Source organism: Taeniopygia guttata, chromosome 2, assembly GCF_048771995.1.
Source record: "Taeniopygia guttata chromosome 2, bTaeGut7.mat, whole genome shotgun sequence".
Lineage (NCBI taxonomy): Eukaryota > Metazoa > Chordata > Aves > Passeriformes > Estrildidae > Taeniopygia > Taeniopygia guttata.
The window spans coordinates 131,859,869-131,876,158 of record NC_133026.1 but is presented as its reverse complement, the minus strand read 5'-3'; the positions used below and the strand labels follow the sequence as shown (position 1 = coordinate 131,876,158).

General features: G+C 42.6%; 2 protein-coding genes across 5 annotated transcripts in view; both read right to left on the bottom strand.

Annotated features, from left to right (window-relative positions):
- The window catches only part of FZD6 (frizzled class receptor 6), a 28,165-nt gene extending 22,785 nt beyond the window's left edge, over positions 1-5,380 (bottom strand). Inside the window, exons 1-2 of one of the 2 annotated variants that reach the window (XM_030266539.4) lie at positions 5,308-5,380; positions 4,461-4,834 (exon numbers count right to left, since the gene is read on the bottom strand). In XM_030266539.4, the coding sequence (XP_030122399.4) occupies positions 4,461-4,640 (180 nt within the window). In that variant the 5' untranslated portion in view covers positions 4,641-4,834; positions 5,308-5,380. Of the gene's footprint in view, positions 1-4,460; positions 5,199-5,307 lie in introns of those variants that run through there. The other variant, XM_041714004.2, reaches the window with a different exon arrangement.
- A 9,458-nt stretch (positions 5,381-14,838) lies between these two features.
- BAALC (BAALC binder of MAP3K1 and KLF4) overlaps positions 14,839-16,290 on the bottom strand; it is a 29,334-nt gene continuing 27,882 nt past the window's right edge. Inside the window, exons 4-5 of one of the 3 annotated variants that reach the window (XR_012054242.1) lie at positions 15,347-15,426; positions 14,839-15,262 (exon numbers count right to left, since the gene is read on the bottom strand). The gene's annotated coding sequence lies outside the window, so the exon portion shown is untranslated. The remainder of the gene's footprint in view (positions 15,263-15,346; positions 15,427-16,290) is intronic. The other 2 variants (XM_030266538.4, XM_030266537.4) reach the window with 2 other exon arrangements.

Genomic DNA, 16,290 nt, shown 5'->3' with positions numbered 1-16,290 from the left:
TAAAGAGACAACAAAAATGTTACAAACAACATACGAATTAAAGACTCCTTTGTGTTTGTTCCATTGGGTTAATGTCCACACCTCTGCACACATTTCTCCACTTTATGGTCAGAGGCAGCACCACGGACAAAACATAACTCCAAGCAGATCAAGAATATTGACTGTTTTCCTAAAAGATGCTGAGATTTAAGCTTCAAGTTTTAAGTAATAGTGATTCATATATTACATTGTTCATGTGAAGTACAAGTGAGAAGCAAAAACGGCTGTCTCTAGAGATTAAGTAAATTCACACCTGTGCTACTTTGCAGACCATCTCAGTAGTAGCTTTTTCATAAAACAGCACTTATTTCCCCAAAACTCCCAGCCAACAGTGGAGGGAGTTCCTCCCTATGTGTACACACACACACACACTTACCGATTTCAGCTTGCATTCAGCAGGTTTGCAGGCTTTTATAAGCACTGTTATATTGAATTAACTGTAAATTTGGATTTAGTGGAAGCAAATGAAGCCATTACATTACAAGTTTTAACTTGTACAAATTTGGCATTAAACTTTTGAAGGTGCTTTTTAACCCCCTGTAAATGGCTTTGTTTAAACTGACCCCAGTTCTCACACAATTTCTGCCACTGCTGCAGCCAGCTGCACTTAACCCTCCACAGACACGCACACACATATTCTGGCACATAGCCATGAACTCAAAAGTGAATGGAAAACTCACTACTGAATCATTTTTTCATTCTCTAAGGTACTTAATTGTTCTCTGTGCAACATTTTCCAGTGTGTTCTACAGTCTGCTCTAAAAGCTCACTGGCAAGCCTTTGTACTTCTACAGACCTGGATCTTGTCCACATCAGGAAGTCTTAAGGGTTTGTCTCCTGTGGACACATTCCAGAACTGCAGCAGAACAGATTAAGTGATATGAATGTGAGTTACAACACAGTAACTCTCTGCCTTGATGGAATAATGCCTTCAGCTGACAATGTATTCCAAGATAGCTAAAGTAGGAATTACTTTGGAATTCGAAGTGACTTGTTTTTGTGGATGACCACGAGGGGGAGTTACACCTAGTTAAGTACAGCTGTAATGAACCAAACCTTCTGTTACGTCCACTTACTCTCCTCATCAGACAAACCCTAGATCTTCCACCTCCCAATGTGAACTAGTAATAACGAGAACAGTTACTGATAAACTGCTTTGAGATACAGAGATTGTAGTCATCTGCAAATAATCAGATTCCACAGTCATGCAGCTGTTTAGCAAACATACACAAAACTTCACACCACAAAACCATGTTGTTTTACTTTCCTAAAGCCACCATTTGTTGCGTAAACAAAACGAATCCAAATACAAAGTAAAACTCAAGAAGCCAAAACTCAGTCTGTCAAGTTGAAAGCTCAAAATTAAACTAAATAAATATGTGAATGGAGGGAGCAACTGGAAATTACATATTTTTTATTGCATAAAACAAGATCCCAGAGGGAGTATCCTCACTAGCCAGAACATCCGTAACAGAGGCCCTAGGACTGAGTTAGTAATCTTCCTGCTTTAGTGCTTCAGCGTTCTGGTTTATAGCACATCATTATGAACAGCTGATACATGAGGTACAATTTTAAGACCATGTATCAGCTGCTTTCCTGGAAGACAACCACTGCCTGAGACAGCAGCTCCACATCATCCTCTTCTGGAGGATTGCTATGAAGACACCATCCAGAAATACCAATTTGAAGCATTCCCAGCACAGCTCTTCTGGCTATACAACACTCCCTTACAGCAGAACACACCTGTAGAGCCTTCAGAGTGGGGAATTGTGAATTACCACTGTTTTGGAGAGTGAACTTCACCTTGAGGTGAGACTTGCCCCCTTGACAAATCTTGGTCCTTTTCGGGAGTAAACACTCCCCAAGGAGTCTTAGAGGGTATAGAAACATAAAATTGGATTAACATTAGGGCTCTCTCTGCACAAAAAAAAAAAAAAAAAAATTCTATAAGAAGTCTCTACCTCGTTCCTTAGGATTGCATCATCAAGCATCTTACTCAAAGGCAGTTATGATACAGGGAGCAAAATATTGCAGGCCTCAGCCTCAAAACCCTGTGAGACCTTACATGCAAAGATGTAAATCTCATGCCCAATTTTGAGAACAGGCAGGGGGAGGGGGAACAACAAGACAGAATTAAAAATGAAAGCTTCTAAGCATTCCTACTGAGGATCAAAAGAAAGCACTTCTACAGAGTGAAAACATGCCATTAAAATTCTTTCTATGGTATGAATGAAGTTGAGACAGAAAATTACAAAAAAAATCAAGAGAAGTCATCTCCACCTCCTAATCCATTGCCTCATTATGGCTGCAAACTGAAATTAAACACTATTGCAGAAATGAGTGACTCCTCCTCCCCTGCTGCAACACTAAGTCCCCTGAAAAGCAGAACCCTTTGACAATCCTGGGACGGTTCTCCGTGGCAATGAACTATGGACAAACTGGCGCTGTTACAGAATGACGTGAAGAATGGCATCAAAATATGTGACACTGGTCCCTCTCAGAAAAAAGGCCCAGCAATGAACCCTGGTAAGCTTTTACCATATTAACTCCAAATCTAACCACTAGGAGTTGATTCAACATGAACTTCATACAGAATGGGAGCAAAGACCCTTTCACCTGTAAAGCAGTCTGTCTTACTTTGACCGAGTAATCCATCATCACTGCTGGGCCACAATAAAGGCAGGCAGACCACCACTCAGGAGGCAGTTCAGAAATGTCTGCACAGCAGCACAGTGGTTAGGAATATCAAATTAGAGGCCAGGCAGTGGGAGTGACAGGAGACCAGGAAGGAAATCAAAAAGGGTAGGCAAATTAAATCCTAATAGGCACTGTTGTTCCCTGCGGCCATCCAGCCAGTTGGCTGAGTAGTAATCCAACACTAGTAGTCAGATTATAATGGTGACAGGAAGGAAAAAGAGGAAAACAACAAAACTTTTCACTACCACACAATTTTTAATGAAACAGATATACAAGAAGGTAGATAGTTCTATGTAAGGCAAGCCATGAAACTTTCCAGGAGGAAGTCCCTCCACACATGCACTAGACACAAGTTACTGACAGCTGAGAAAAGTCAGTCAATAGCAACCTAATAAAAATGGCTCTGTGGTCTCTCTGCCCTAACAGCAACATGACTGGAAGTCACAAATACTGACAAGTGCTAGCTCAACGGCTGCAGTTAACACACACCAAGTCAGAAGCAGCAGAGCACCAGAGGAGATAAAGTGGCAGACACTGCAGGAAGCATTCCTGAAAAGTGATGGCTACAGAAGCACTGCACAGCTCACAGCCGAAGCCTACAACCTGCCTTCCAAACAAAAAGCCCTCAATTTGTCAGAGATCTGCAGCCAAATTCAGTTGCTTTCATTCAGATGGCTTAACATTTGATGCCAGAATTTCCCACACATCTACATCGGGCTGACAAAGCCAATATGAGACCAAAGTCTGTGCTTTTCCAGGCTGGCAACTGGCAACCAAACAGGGAATCGTCATTATCCCAAGCAACACTCAAAACATGTTTCAGCAACTGAACCAAGCTCCTCCTGCAAGCTCAGTAAACAGTATGCAAATAACATTTTAGTAGCAGTACCTCCAACACCACATATAATTTTTTTTTTAAACAGAAACTTAATATGCACCTCACTTCTGTTTCACTCTCTGCATAGCACAAGACACTGAGCTTTTCAAGACCTGTATTAAGATTTTCCCCCTTCTCTTACCACTGAAAAGCCATTATTAAAACAGGTTTAAAACTTGTTTTACAAGCCTCTCACCCAGAGAGGCACTCACCCTTTACAGGTATTGCTATGGGCAAAGCCTTTCCACAACGTGGCATATTCCCAGGGGAGACACACTTACAGTCAGTTCAGGTAAGAAAAGTGCTTCTTTTCAGTTTAAAAGAGTAAAGTTGCTCTTTCAGTGAGAAGTTTCAGTACACAGTCAGAAGACAACAGAATGCAAAAGCCACAATGGAGATAGGAGTAAGAATAACTTCAGGTGATTCTCCTTAGTAGATGTAAGGTGAGAGAGGAGCAAAGAGCATCTTCTAAATATGATTTTTGCACAGAGTTCAGGCAGGCGAGGATATCATAAACTATTTCCCCTAAGAATTTCAACAATTGTTCTGTATAACACTAAGGTGCCTGAGCTATATGTGATCAGCTCTGCCAAAATGCTCTGAATAGCCACACTGCTGTGCTACACCCATTCCTCTTCCACTCTAATACAGGATCCAAGGCAGGGTGGAGAGAGGAAGTCGGTAGCTCCTTTTTATAGTGCTTTACAAGGAGCTCTAGAACACTCTGAAGACACATCCACTCACTAAACACTATCAGTCTTGTTATTCAGTACAACAGGTATCCCAAATAATTTCTTAAATGACAAATTTGTTACATACTGGGGGGCTGGAGGGGTGAGAAACTTACGTCCATTTTGCGAGCGGCCGTGTCCTGATCATAGTGTCCCATGAGGTTTGGGAAAAAAGTCATATTGTAAGACATTCCTGAACATCTGGAAATAGTAATTGGCTCACACGTGAATAAGCTGTGCCCTTGCACCAGAGCTAGAAGTAAACTGCAGGTCGCAAAGAACACAAGTGCTCCCATTTTGTCAGGATCTCCAACTTCAGCACATCGCTCTGTTCAGTAGTTAGACCGGCGTTGCACAAGGATAAAAACTTGCATCTTCCTCTGCCAGCTCCAGCACAAGGCAGTAAGGCACACAATCGGACTCCTCCGAGCTGCTTTAGCTACTGCCCCATTTGAGCTGAGCGCGACTTTACTAAATCACTTCTTCGAGCCTGTACGTGCAAAGACGGGACAGAGAAGTGAACAGCAGAAACGCCCCGACCGCGACCACCCGTCCGAAGGCGGAGCTCGGCCTCCCGGCAGGCGAGAGGGCGGCTCCGGCCGGGCCGGGAGCTCCGCGGCCGCTCTCCGACCCCCACACGCCGCCGGGGCCGCGCTCGGCGCAGCCGCGCTCCGGGAGCGGCGCCTTCGTCCCCGCTCCCGCCCGGGCCCCGCAGCCGCCGCCGCTCCCAGCGCCCGCTCCCAGCCCCGCCCTGGGAAGCGGCGCCCGCGGGCTCGGCAGCGCGGCCGGCCCAGGACCCGCGGCTCGCCCAGCGCCGTATCCCCGCCACGCCCGGGCCGCGCCCCCAACGCCCCCTCACCGGACCCGCCTCCCGGGGCCACCCCGCGGCAGCGCTCCAGGCTGGAGTCGCTGCTCCCCGGGGCGAGACGGGACGGGGCCCGACCCGCTGCCCGCCGCACTCACCGGCGGCGGCCCCTCCGCGATGGCCGCCCCGCGGCACCTGCAGGATGTGGCGTCTGGCGGGCGGGGCGGGGCGGCCGCACCTTCCCGCCCCGGCGGGGCCGGGGGCCGGGGCGGCGGGCGGGGCTGCGGGGAGCGGGGTCCGGCCGTGCCGCCGGGGCCCCGGGGCCGCCTGTGCTGTCCCAGCGCCTTGCTTGCCGGGGGAGCCCGGGCTGAGAAGGGCTCCGAGACTGCAGCACAGACGAAACCGTGAAAATCCCTTCAAACTGACTCGGCACTGGGGTTTTCGTAATCTCTGTAACGCTCTGTATAAATTCTGAAGGCAACTTACAGACGTTCGAGTGTCGGGCCATGAACCTGTCCCGCCGCTGGAAGCGATCTCGAGGATTGTTTCCAAACGCACCTCGGCCTCTGCCAGGCGGGAGGGCTCCGTGGCAGAGACTGCCCCGCGCTGCCACCTTCGCTGTCACACCTTCACTGCCACCTTCACTGCCACCTTCACTGTCACCTTCACTGCCATCTTCACTGTCACACCTTCACTGTCACCTTCACTGTCACCTTCACTGTCACACCTTCACTGCCACCTTCACTGCCACCTTCACTGCCACCTTCACTGTCACACCTTCACTGCCACCTTCACTGTCACACCTTCACTGCCACCTTCACTGCCACCTTCACTGTCACACCTTCACTGCCACCTTCACTGCCACCTTCGCTGTCACACCTTCACTGCCACCTTCACTGTCACCTTCACTGTCACCTTCACTATCACACCTTCACTGTCACCTTCACTGCCACATTCACTGTCACACCTTCACTGCCACCTTCACTGCCACCTTCACTGTCACACCTTCACTGACATCTTCACTGTCACCTTCACTGGCACACCTTGACTGAGTTTGCTGCCACCTTCACTGTCACTCTTGCTGCCACCCTTGCTGTCACCTTCGCTGCCACCCTGGTTGCTACCTTCACTGCCACTTTTGCTGGCACCCGAGCTGCCACCGTCCTGCAAAAAGCCTGAATCCTCAGGATGTGACAGATGCAGACACTCAGTAGATGAGGCTACAGCTGAAAAAGAGATTGATATTAGGAATTCATGTTCAGCTATTGAAGTTAATGAAGGAAAGGGAAGTAATCAGAAATATTTGCTGAGGAAAGGGACGCTGTGGCGAGAACAAAGGGAAATGACTGTTCAAGTGAAGGAGGAGCATTGTGGTGACTTTGGTGCTCAGACTACAGCTGTCTTCCAGAAACGCGGCTCGAGGATGTGTGAACTGTCCTCCCACTGCTCCCACACCTGCTGCTGGCTGAGACCACACATACCAGACAAGTACTGGCCAGCAGTGCTCAACTGTGTTCACAAGCACAGGCCTGAGCTAATGAGACCTAACTATAGAAACTGGGAAGGTTACTAAGCAGAGATGACCAAATTTCTCAGCATGGAGCCATCCAAGGTCTCATCAGGTTGTTGTTCAGCCATGCAAGTCGCTCCACGCTCCAGGACTGGAACAGGAAACACTAGATGCCAAGACATGCAAACCAGATTTAGGAATGGCTTGATGATGTTCAGGCAGCACTGCCTCTCTTCTAATGAGCCCCTAGATAGTCTGTGCAGCCTGGCACATTCATCTAGAGAATCCCTCCATGGATTTTGTGCGGAGAGCAGGAACTTGCATGTGGTTATTCAGAAAACAGTATCTGGAAACTCTCTATTCATGCAGATATTTTGTGGATCATTGCCTGTGTCACCCTAAAGAAACATAAAACTCCTCCAGATTCCCTTACACCAAACCATTTTAGTACCTCTATGAATCATGAGGAAGATTATACCTACCTGCTGCATATCCACATAGCTCTGCCAATTGAGCCCATGGAGTAACTTGATAGCTGGAATTAAATTTGCTGTACAAACAAACAAATTATGCTAAATTAAATGTTATTTGCAGATTGTGGAAGTTAATGTACTTTACTGTATGATGACCCCCATCTACATTATCCTTTGTCATTGCTCCATTTCTCATCTTCCAGCTATCTTCTGTCCTAGTCTCTCTCAGCAGCTCTTCCTATCCTAGAAATACTACATTTTTCTTTTCATGAGCTCTGGAAGGCCACATACTCTAGGGATCTGGAGGTGAGAGCCCCAGGAGCATGCAAGGGGCAGTTTCCCCACTCCACTTCTTCAGGAGTTCTTCTTGTGAAGTTCTTGATCAGTCCTTGCTGAAGCTGCAGAGTTGCTCTCAGCTCTGGGAACACCATCAGGCACACTGAAACCTTGAAGGGACAAAGCATGTTCAGTGCAGATTCGCACTCCACCAGATTTCTAATGAACTCTCCTTTCTAGTTCCATTGACTAAGGCATTATATAAAGTTGTGGCTTTGTTTGTTCCATTAGAATGCATTTTTTTTTTTACATAAATCTTTGAAAAACAGATATGGTTAAGTAATATTCTTTTCCTTCCCTAAAGACTCTCATGTTTTTATTGGATGACAGGAAAAGGCAGAGAACAGGAAGCATGAACCCTTTCTTCAGTCACTCTATTAATATACTTTCTTTGCTCAGAACCCAGTTGTTAAGCAAGTTATTCCAGAGGCTGGTTCTCAGAGTGTGATCTAAATATATTTGTTTCTGGCTCTATTAAGGTCCTGACTAACCAGAGTGGGGAATGTGAGCACTCTCTTTGGTATCTAGCAAAGCACCTTTAAGTATAATTAAGTATTTTAAGCATGTGCTCAGCTATATTGCTGATTAGGGATGCAGCTACTCAGATGTGTAAATACTTTTCTAATCTGTCACTGGAGATATTTGTTAACATTCCAGTTAATATTGATTTGCTGATCTTCCCTGGCACTGCCTCAAATAATTGTAGTTTAGCAATTTTTACTGCAAAGAGTTTAAGTTATTTAAAGCCTTATTTAAATCCTAGGTTATCTTCAGATGTCTTTCAACAAGAAGGGAATTCAGCAGTCACGCATAGCAGGTCCTTTCCAAGCTCTGCTTGCTCCCACCATCTTTGCAATGGATGTGCTGCAACAGGCCTTGTGCCATCCCCTCCATGCCCATGCTCCCTCCAGCTTGCTTAAACCCACCCTCAGCAGAAACATTCACAACCTGCCTGGGCTGTGGGATAAAGCACCATTTTCTCCATCCAATTGTTTGTGGTGACATCCCTCCAGCAAAGGCAAACAGCAAGGTGAGGATGTTTACCTGCTGTGTGAACATGCCAGTGCCCCACATGCTCATGCTTTATGGAGGAGGGATCTCAAGCGGTGGCAGTTGTCAGGAAAGAGCCTTTCTCTGATACACAGGAGGATGTGTGTGGTGGTAATGCTTGGAGTTTGCACACGAGTATTGTACACGAGCTTTCTCCTCTTGACACATCTAAAAGCTGCATAATTGAATTGCACTGTTGGAACATTGTACCAAAGTTTGACCTAATGTAATTTAATGTTACAGATTTACCAATTACATAGTTTGATGTTGGCTGATTCAGTCATAAGGCTCATTATGTTCTTATTATTCTGCATTTAAAACACATTATTCATAATTTGTTGTAATTTAAAAGGACTAAATTGCCAGTAGATGGCACCAATAAATCCTGTTCTGAGACTTAGAATGGCAAAGTGTAGTTCTTGTCTTTTTCTCATGCATTTTGCAAATGAAAAAAATAGACAAAACAGCATTATTGACATAATTTATACTTTTTTGTTTACAGATATAGTTTATGAACAGAATGTTTGTCTGAAGTCAAAATTCTGCCATGTAATTGAATACATAAGCTCATGAGGAAGAACACAAAGATGTCTTACAGTAATTTCCCAGTTATTTAGAAAATCCAGTCATTGTGGAGTTAGTGCCTTCTGTGTACTTCTGCAGTCTCATTGCAGCTGTGTCAGCTTAAAACTTGTTTATAACATTTTCTTCCATAAAGCCTTTAAACTGTAACTCACCCCCCTCAACTCACTACAGCAATGGAGACAAGTGAAGGAATCATATAGAGAAAGCCAGAATGTTGGTGCATTGCTGTGTATTAACCACATTACTGGGTACTTGGAACCCATGTCATGTTCTTCCATGAACAAAGTATGTTATTTAGACTTTAGTCCTCCAAAATATTCCAGCTGTGTGGGTTGTGGCACCCACACACAAGAAGATGTTGATTTCTTTGATGTAAGAAAGATCTCAAGAAAGATCTCATCTTTCATTTGTCTGTAAATGACAACAGCATGCCTTCACAGCATTGCTTTAATAAAACAGTGATTATGCTAATAGTATTTCTTTCCAAACAGGTTACCTCACCTAGCCTCGGATATTAAGCACAATGCAAACTAAACAGGAAGTATGCTTGTGAAGAGTAAACTGTCCTAACAGTTTAAGGCCAAGGACACTTTATTCCTTGTGGATCTTTAGCAGCTGCCTTCACTCCTGATAAATCTGCAGCCCGTCTGGGTGGGTGGCAGTAATGGTAGCAGCAGCAGTGAGTGTTTTTCTTGACAGAGCCCCTCTTGTCCCATTGTTTCTGTGGCTGGAGTGGAACTCACCTTAGACAATGTCACACAGGCAGGGGGAAAAGAAATCTGTATTTCAGAGCATGAATACTATAGAAAAGATTGATACAAACCAAGCAGTCTGTTAGAGTGGACAGGCAAGCTGTAGGTGATTCTGACAGCAAAGCAGAAAATTATGGTTTAAGAGGCATATTGTAGCTTTGGGTTTTACTCCCTCCAAAACATCAACCCATTAATTTGAGGTGAACTGCCCATTTCAATACAATGTGCAATTACCAAAGCAGGAGTGTCACACATAGTTAAAACCTATAAAAGAAAGGCCTTGTAAGACCATGGTTCAGGCCTTGTAACTTCAGATAAGTATAGCTAACAGCTAGCCTGTCCCATGAGAACCTGCAAGCACATCAGCCGTTGCTCATGAAAACTGTCCGACACCTGTGAAAATAAGAAGTCTATCCCGTGAGAATCCATGAAGAAAAAATGTGAACATCTGCTGAAGAAGAGGGCCTTAGCACATATACACATGAGCATCTATGAACCAATGAATTGAGTGGCAAGAAAGTTACTAATTAAACATGAGGCTTTTGAAGGCAGTATAAAAATAGGCTGTGAACATTGAAGGGCAGCTTTTGCTGCTTGACTTTGAAAGTGTTGTGTCCATCTTTATCCTCACAGCAACACAGGATTGACTTCACACACCTTTCAAATGCTGTTCTTTAAGTTGGTAGTTCAAGATATTTATTGAAATGTGAGCATGCTAGAGATACAAGAAAACAATAGCTTTGGAAGTTCAGAGGCACCTACTACAAGGTGATTCATGTCAGCCTGTAAAAGGCAGACTAATGAACATCCACAGAAGTGTTTCAGGACACTGGTAATTATATCCATCCCTTAACCCGCTACTGTATCATCTCTCCTCATCATCCTCATCCTTTGTTGTAGGGATTTCACAGGTTCTGGTGAACTACGTAACAGAGTACCTTGTCAAAATAAAACAGATCTGCCTGCAAATACATCTTCTCAATACCTCCTCCCAGTGGAATTTCTGGAGTAGCAGATTCACTATTTGCTAAAATGTGAAGGAAGAAGTTCAGATAAGAAGCACAAATTTTCCATTATTATTGCTTCTCATTTTCTTTAATAGCATTTCTTTTAAAACTTGTGGAATAAAGTTATTGGTAATGTGTAGAAAATTTATTAGAAAGTGTAATGATCACTGTATGCATTATCTTTACAAAGGGAACAACAAGTCATTTTCTGTCTTTTTTTGGTCACTGTTTATGACAACAAAAACTGATTTTATTAATGGTTTTAATGCTCAAAAATAATGTTTTTCCTAAGCCTGTTTGCAGGTACTCCTAAGCTATTGTAAATAGAAACATCATGCAAAATATTAAGGATATTTTCGACTGAGACATACAGTTTTGCCTGAGATCAATGCACAATAAAAAAATGAGTCACACTTCAGATCTTATAGTAAGTATAACCACCTAAGAACTAATTTCTCAGGTTAATAAAACCTGCTACACTCCAAGACTTGTGTCAGCATAACTGCTTTCAATTAGGATTTGCAAAATAGGGTTCTGGAACAAGTTATACCATGTCCTGGGAGATAGTGGTGACCACTTTTAAGACTTCCAAATTATATAAAACTCATTTTCTTAGTCTCCTTCTGTGTTTTTTCATCCTTGGTGTTTAAGATCAACCATCATATAACCAGTCAATGTCTGGAAACTAAGCCTTTCCATCCAGGAATTTGTAGTCAGATAATCGAGACAACTGTGTGACTGTGAAAGCATCTCAAGTACAAATTATAGCAGAAAATAAAATCATGGAATTATAGAATGGTTTGGGTTGTAAGTGGATCTTAAAGATCATCTCATTTCAATTTCCCTGCCATGGGCAGGGACATTTTCAAATAGACCAGGTTGCCTAGAGCCCCATCCCACCTGGCCTTGAACATCTGCAGGGATGGGGCAAGTGGAACATGGAATATTGTCAGGTAAAAAAATTAAAATAGCCAAAGCCAATAATGAATAAGAGAGGAAAGATTTTAGTATGCATCAGTAGTAATCACAGTAGGTCATAAACAGGAAAAAAATACTTCATTAGCAAGGGATTGGGTCTAACTATAAAAATGCTTTTTTTCTGACTACATCTAGTTAACATTCAAATTTGTCTTCCCATCTGGCATGCCAGAGTTTCAGTAATTCACAGATATCATCAGCTATGGCAGCAGACAATTTGAGACACAAGGAGGCAGACAAGGGGCTAATCACTACTCTCATGTATTGTTACATGACTTTTGTACAAAGTATACTGATTTTATGTTTATGCTTTTATTTCCCTTCTTGGACTTCGTGACATATAACTGAGTGTGTTCAACTTGAAGGTGAAAGAGGAGGCCAAAAGTTAGAAATTAAAGCTTCAGATAGAGAAGGAAGGCCAGAAGCCAACAGGGACAGAGGGACAGGATTCTCCAAAGCATAAGTATGAGAAGCAGAGGAGGAAGGCCAGGAGGCTCTTTGTTTCTCTGAGAAGAGTGTATGGGATGCTGGGTGAGAGTTTACTTGCTGGATGGGGATGGCAATTATAAAGCTCAGCTGTGGGCAATTGCTAAGGATCTTACAAAACATCCAAAATGGCAAAGCAAAGCAAAATGTGGCATATAAGCAATGAGAAAAGGCAAACCTGAGATACCTGGTGGGATTTGTGCCTCTCTGTGACACAGGAATCTGAACCCACCCTTCTCAGAGCACTGGATCATAAAGGCCTATGGTGTTGTTTTCCAGACAGGGTTTATGGCAGAGAAGTATCTATAAAGCATTCCCTATTACAAACAGAAAGTGAAAGGCATTCATGCCATCAGCTCCTGGATCCTGGAGACCTTCTGAGAAAAAGAGACACTTAGGATTCTTTGGAAAGTTCTCAGGCCTTCCTTACCAACAGCAGCCTAATCATCACTGTTATCTTTGTCCTCTGAGGACCCAAACTGCCCTTGAATGATAGAGATGTCCATGTCCTCTTCCATGGAGACACTCTTGTGCATGATGTGGTGCCCTTGTCCTGAAATAGAACACAATTCAGAGCCTTCCAGTAGCAGAGGACAATGACTTAGCAATGGATAACTGCTCATTGTTGTATTTAACTGTTTCCCAAGTCCATCTCAGGGCTTTAATTTTAGTCCTGCACTGCAATGAGTTGCATTTCTACCCGTGCTGGGCCATATGGGCACAAAAGAGCACAGTGAGTCATCCTGTGCCACCAACTGCCACCTCATGCACTGGTGATCCTTAGCTCAAACTTTCAGGCAGTTTAAGAACCATACAAAAGGTTCAATTTGTATCATGATATGCTGGAACTGCACATTCTTCTGGAACTTTCACGGTGGAAAATGAAGGCAAAATAATCCCAGCATAGTAGCAGAGGCCATAGGTCTGCTGAGCAGCAAGATAGAAAGGTTGACGATGGTTGGGAGCCACTACAGACCTAAGGATACCGACAATACTTAAGGGAATAGGCCAACCAATACATGTAAAGAGGAGCATAGATATCCAGAGATGACAACCCTCTTTACAGAGGTCAGAAAGAGAAAAATATTCCATACCAAAGGTATTGTAATACAGCTCCCAGGACTCTTTCAAAATGTCAGTAGAGCAAAATCGATAGACAAGTAAAAAAATCAGTTTAACTCACCCAATTCAATTTCTGATGGAAATGCAATTGAGATAATGTTACTAGAATTTGTCAGTTGGGCCCTTGGATTCATAAAGCCTTCATAAATTCAATTGTCCTGTCTCTTCTTTGTGCATCAGATGTCACAACAGCTAACATAAAGTACTTCGAAACTTCATTCTTCACCACTCGAGCTGTTATTTGCTCTTGAACAAAGGGACTGATTAAATAACAGACAGCATTTTTTTTTCTATTCTCCTCTTTTCACTTGCATTATACAAACACATGCCTCATTATATTTTGCACCAAATTAATTCAACTTCCTTAGAAAAACTCAGATGAAACTGTTTAAGCAAGTGTTGGGGAGTAATTTATCCTAAAAACAGATACTAACAATTTTAATAGAAATAACAAATTCTGTTATCATAACAAAAATTTTAATGTATTCATTGATTTATACAGGTATAACTAGAACAATTATTTTATCCAATGGACTGACATTCCCATAATTTCATAATTTGTATATTTTCCTTGTTCCATTCTCCTCTCTGTGCCTTTTCTGCCAAAATATACATGTTTCTGCATCTCTGCCAATTGCATTGTGATGTTTCCTCAGTCACTAGCAAATGCAAGGTTTCTTCACTCCTGGGAGTAAAGTGAATAATTTAGCTTAGCTTTTGTTTGAGCACTACAAGAACTGTGTAAGTGAAACTGTTGAATGCCAGGAACGAGTTCTCAAATCTCTACCAATTTGGAAGAATCTAAAGTTGTTTTAAATTCAGGAGCTCTAGCTGTGTGAGTTGAACTCCTGGTTTTAACCTGCTTCTGAATTTGAAAACAATAAAAAGGGAAGAAAATCAAAACTGCATTACTAGAGCTTTCTACTTTCATAGTAATTTGTAGTAAAGTAACATGGTTTCTTCTAGAAACTGCAGTTAAGTCACTTTATATCACAATGCCAATATAAAGTGGAGAGAGTGTGCAAGCCATATTCACTTTAAAGTTTTTATGCTAACTAAGTAGACAATGTGGTATGCAATGGCCTTAGTAGTGGTGAAAATTAGTGTCTCTTGAATCAGAACTTACCTCTGCTAAGTGCAACCAAAATGGTCAGTTAATGGAAGGAGAAAGATGTACATAGACTTATTGCCACTGAGTTTTAGATATATGGAAAAAAATCCTAGAGTATAAAAAATTTATACTGAGTTGCTCTGGTGTAAGCAAAGCTTAAACTTGTCTGTCATGTAAAGATGGGAATCATTATTTCTTTTGATCTCAACGATATCACAAATATCCAGCAGAGGTGGAAGGTGCTATTACTTTTCTAAGAGTACAACAGACAGTCTGAGAGCACTGTCAAGATATGTTTTATTATACTGCACATATCATAAAAGTGGTCACCTGGACTTGCTCAAGCAAATCTCCAACAGGTTCTTGAGAGCACAGAAATACATCTGAGTGGCACTGACTGTTCAAGCATGTGGGATAAGTCCCACATGAATTGGGAGAGGAGCAGTCCAAAGAACTAAGAAGACGTTAAATGAGGATATCCTGAGCTAATAAGAAAAGATGATAAATTTGCAACTGAAGATGTCCTGGACCAGCACAGTTTCATTGCAGAGGGAACTGGCTGATTTGTTCCTGTGTGTTCTCCGGAGGTGAACTTGCACATGTGCCACATGTGCAGAGCAGATGGTCTGGGACCTGGATCCAGGAGCAGGTATTGGAGTTAAGAAATCTGGCAGCTTAAATTCACCCTGTGATAAAAATGCATCTGTAACATGAAATACCAGCAAGAGCTTATTAGACAGAAATTAAAAATACTTACATGGTGAAGGCATAAGAAATTATTTCTCACCATGGATGCAAGTAATCCATACATTGTAAGAAAAGACAGCATGCAGACAGATGAGCAGCAATGATGACACTAATTTTGTGCTGAGGAAAAAAAATATATACCAGTATATATTCTGGAAGTTGTTCTGTTATACTTGTTAATTATTCCTCTAAATTGTCAAACAATATCAGGCACAAAACAGGGACAGAAAATCCTTACCAGATATAAAATCCCAGCTAGAGCAGGAATGATTATTAAGTGTTGGCTTCCACAATGATTTTAAACATGTTAGCTCATCTAAAAGATGGTTTTGAATCACAAATATGAATAATGAATATCATTTGCATAGGACACTATACATGTACATTAATATTGAACTCCTTACATCCCTACAGTTCCCAGAGGTGATGATACTGCTTGGGTGGGGCTGTGTCTGTTCAGTGAGTTAATGAGGATTAATTTTGCTCCTGTGCTTGGCAGTTGTGATCATGAGCTTTAGTTTTCAGGCCCATGTCTGAATTGGTAAAATTATGCTCTCAATGATATAATAATGTGTCTAATAATGTGCTGCAAAAAATATGTCATATTAACAGTAAAGTGGAAAATAATAAAGTGGAAAACTTTTTCTAGGAGGGAACTAATTTGAGGATGAAGGAAATGCTACTACACTCCAGAAGGGCTGGTTTAGGGACTTGAACAGGCCACAATGCCCAATGTTTTAAGTTCAAATCAGTCCTTGAGTCAGGCAAACGGAACATTAAGCCACTTACTAAGTGTGACCTGGAAAGTTCTACATGCCTTGCATGAACAACCTCAATATTTCATTTCCTGGTAAAACCAGATACAGATGAACATGAATAATTTCATGCCTTTTGTATTTGACAGCTCTTCATAGCTGATAAAGAATAGGCTGCTGCTTAGCTATGGTGTCTTTTCTTAAGCTGCTTTTTGACTGTGAGCAAACT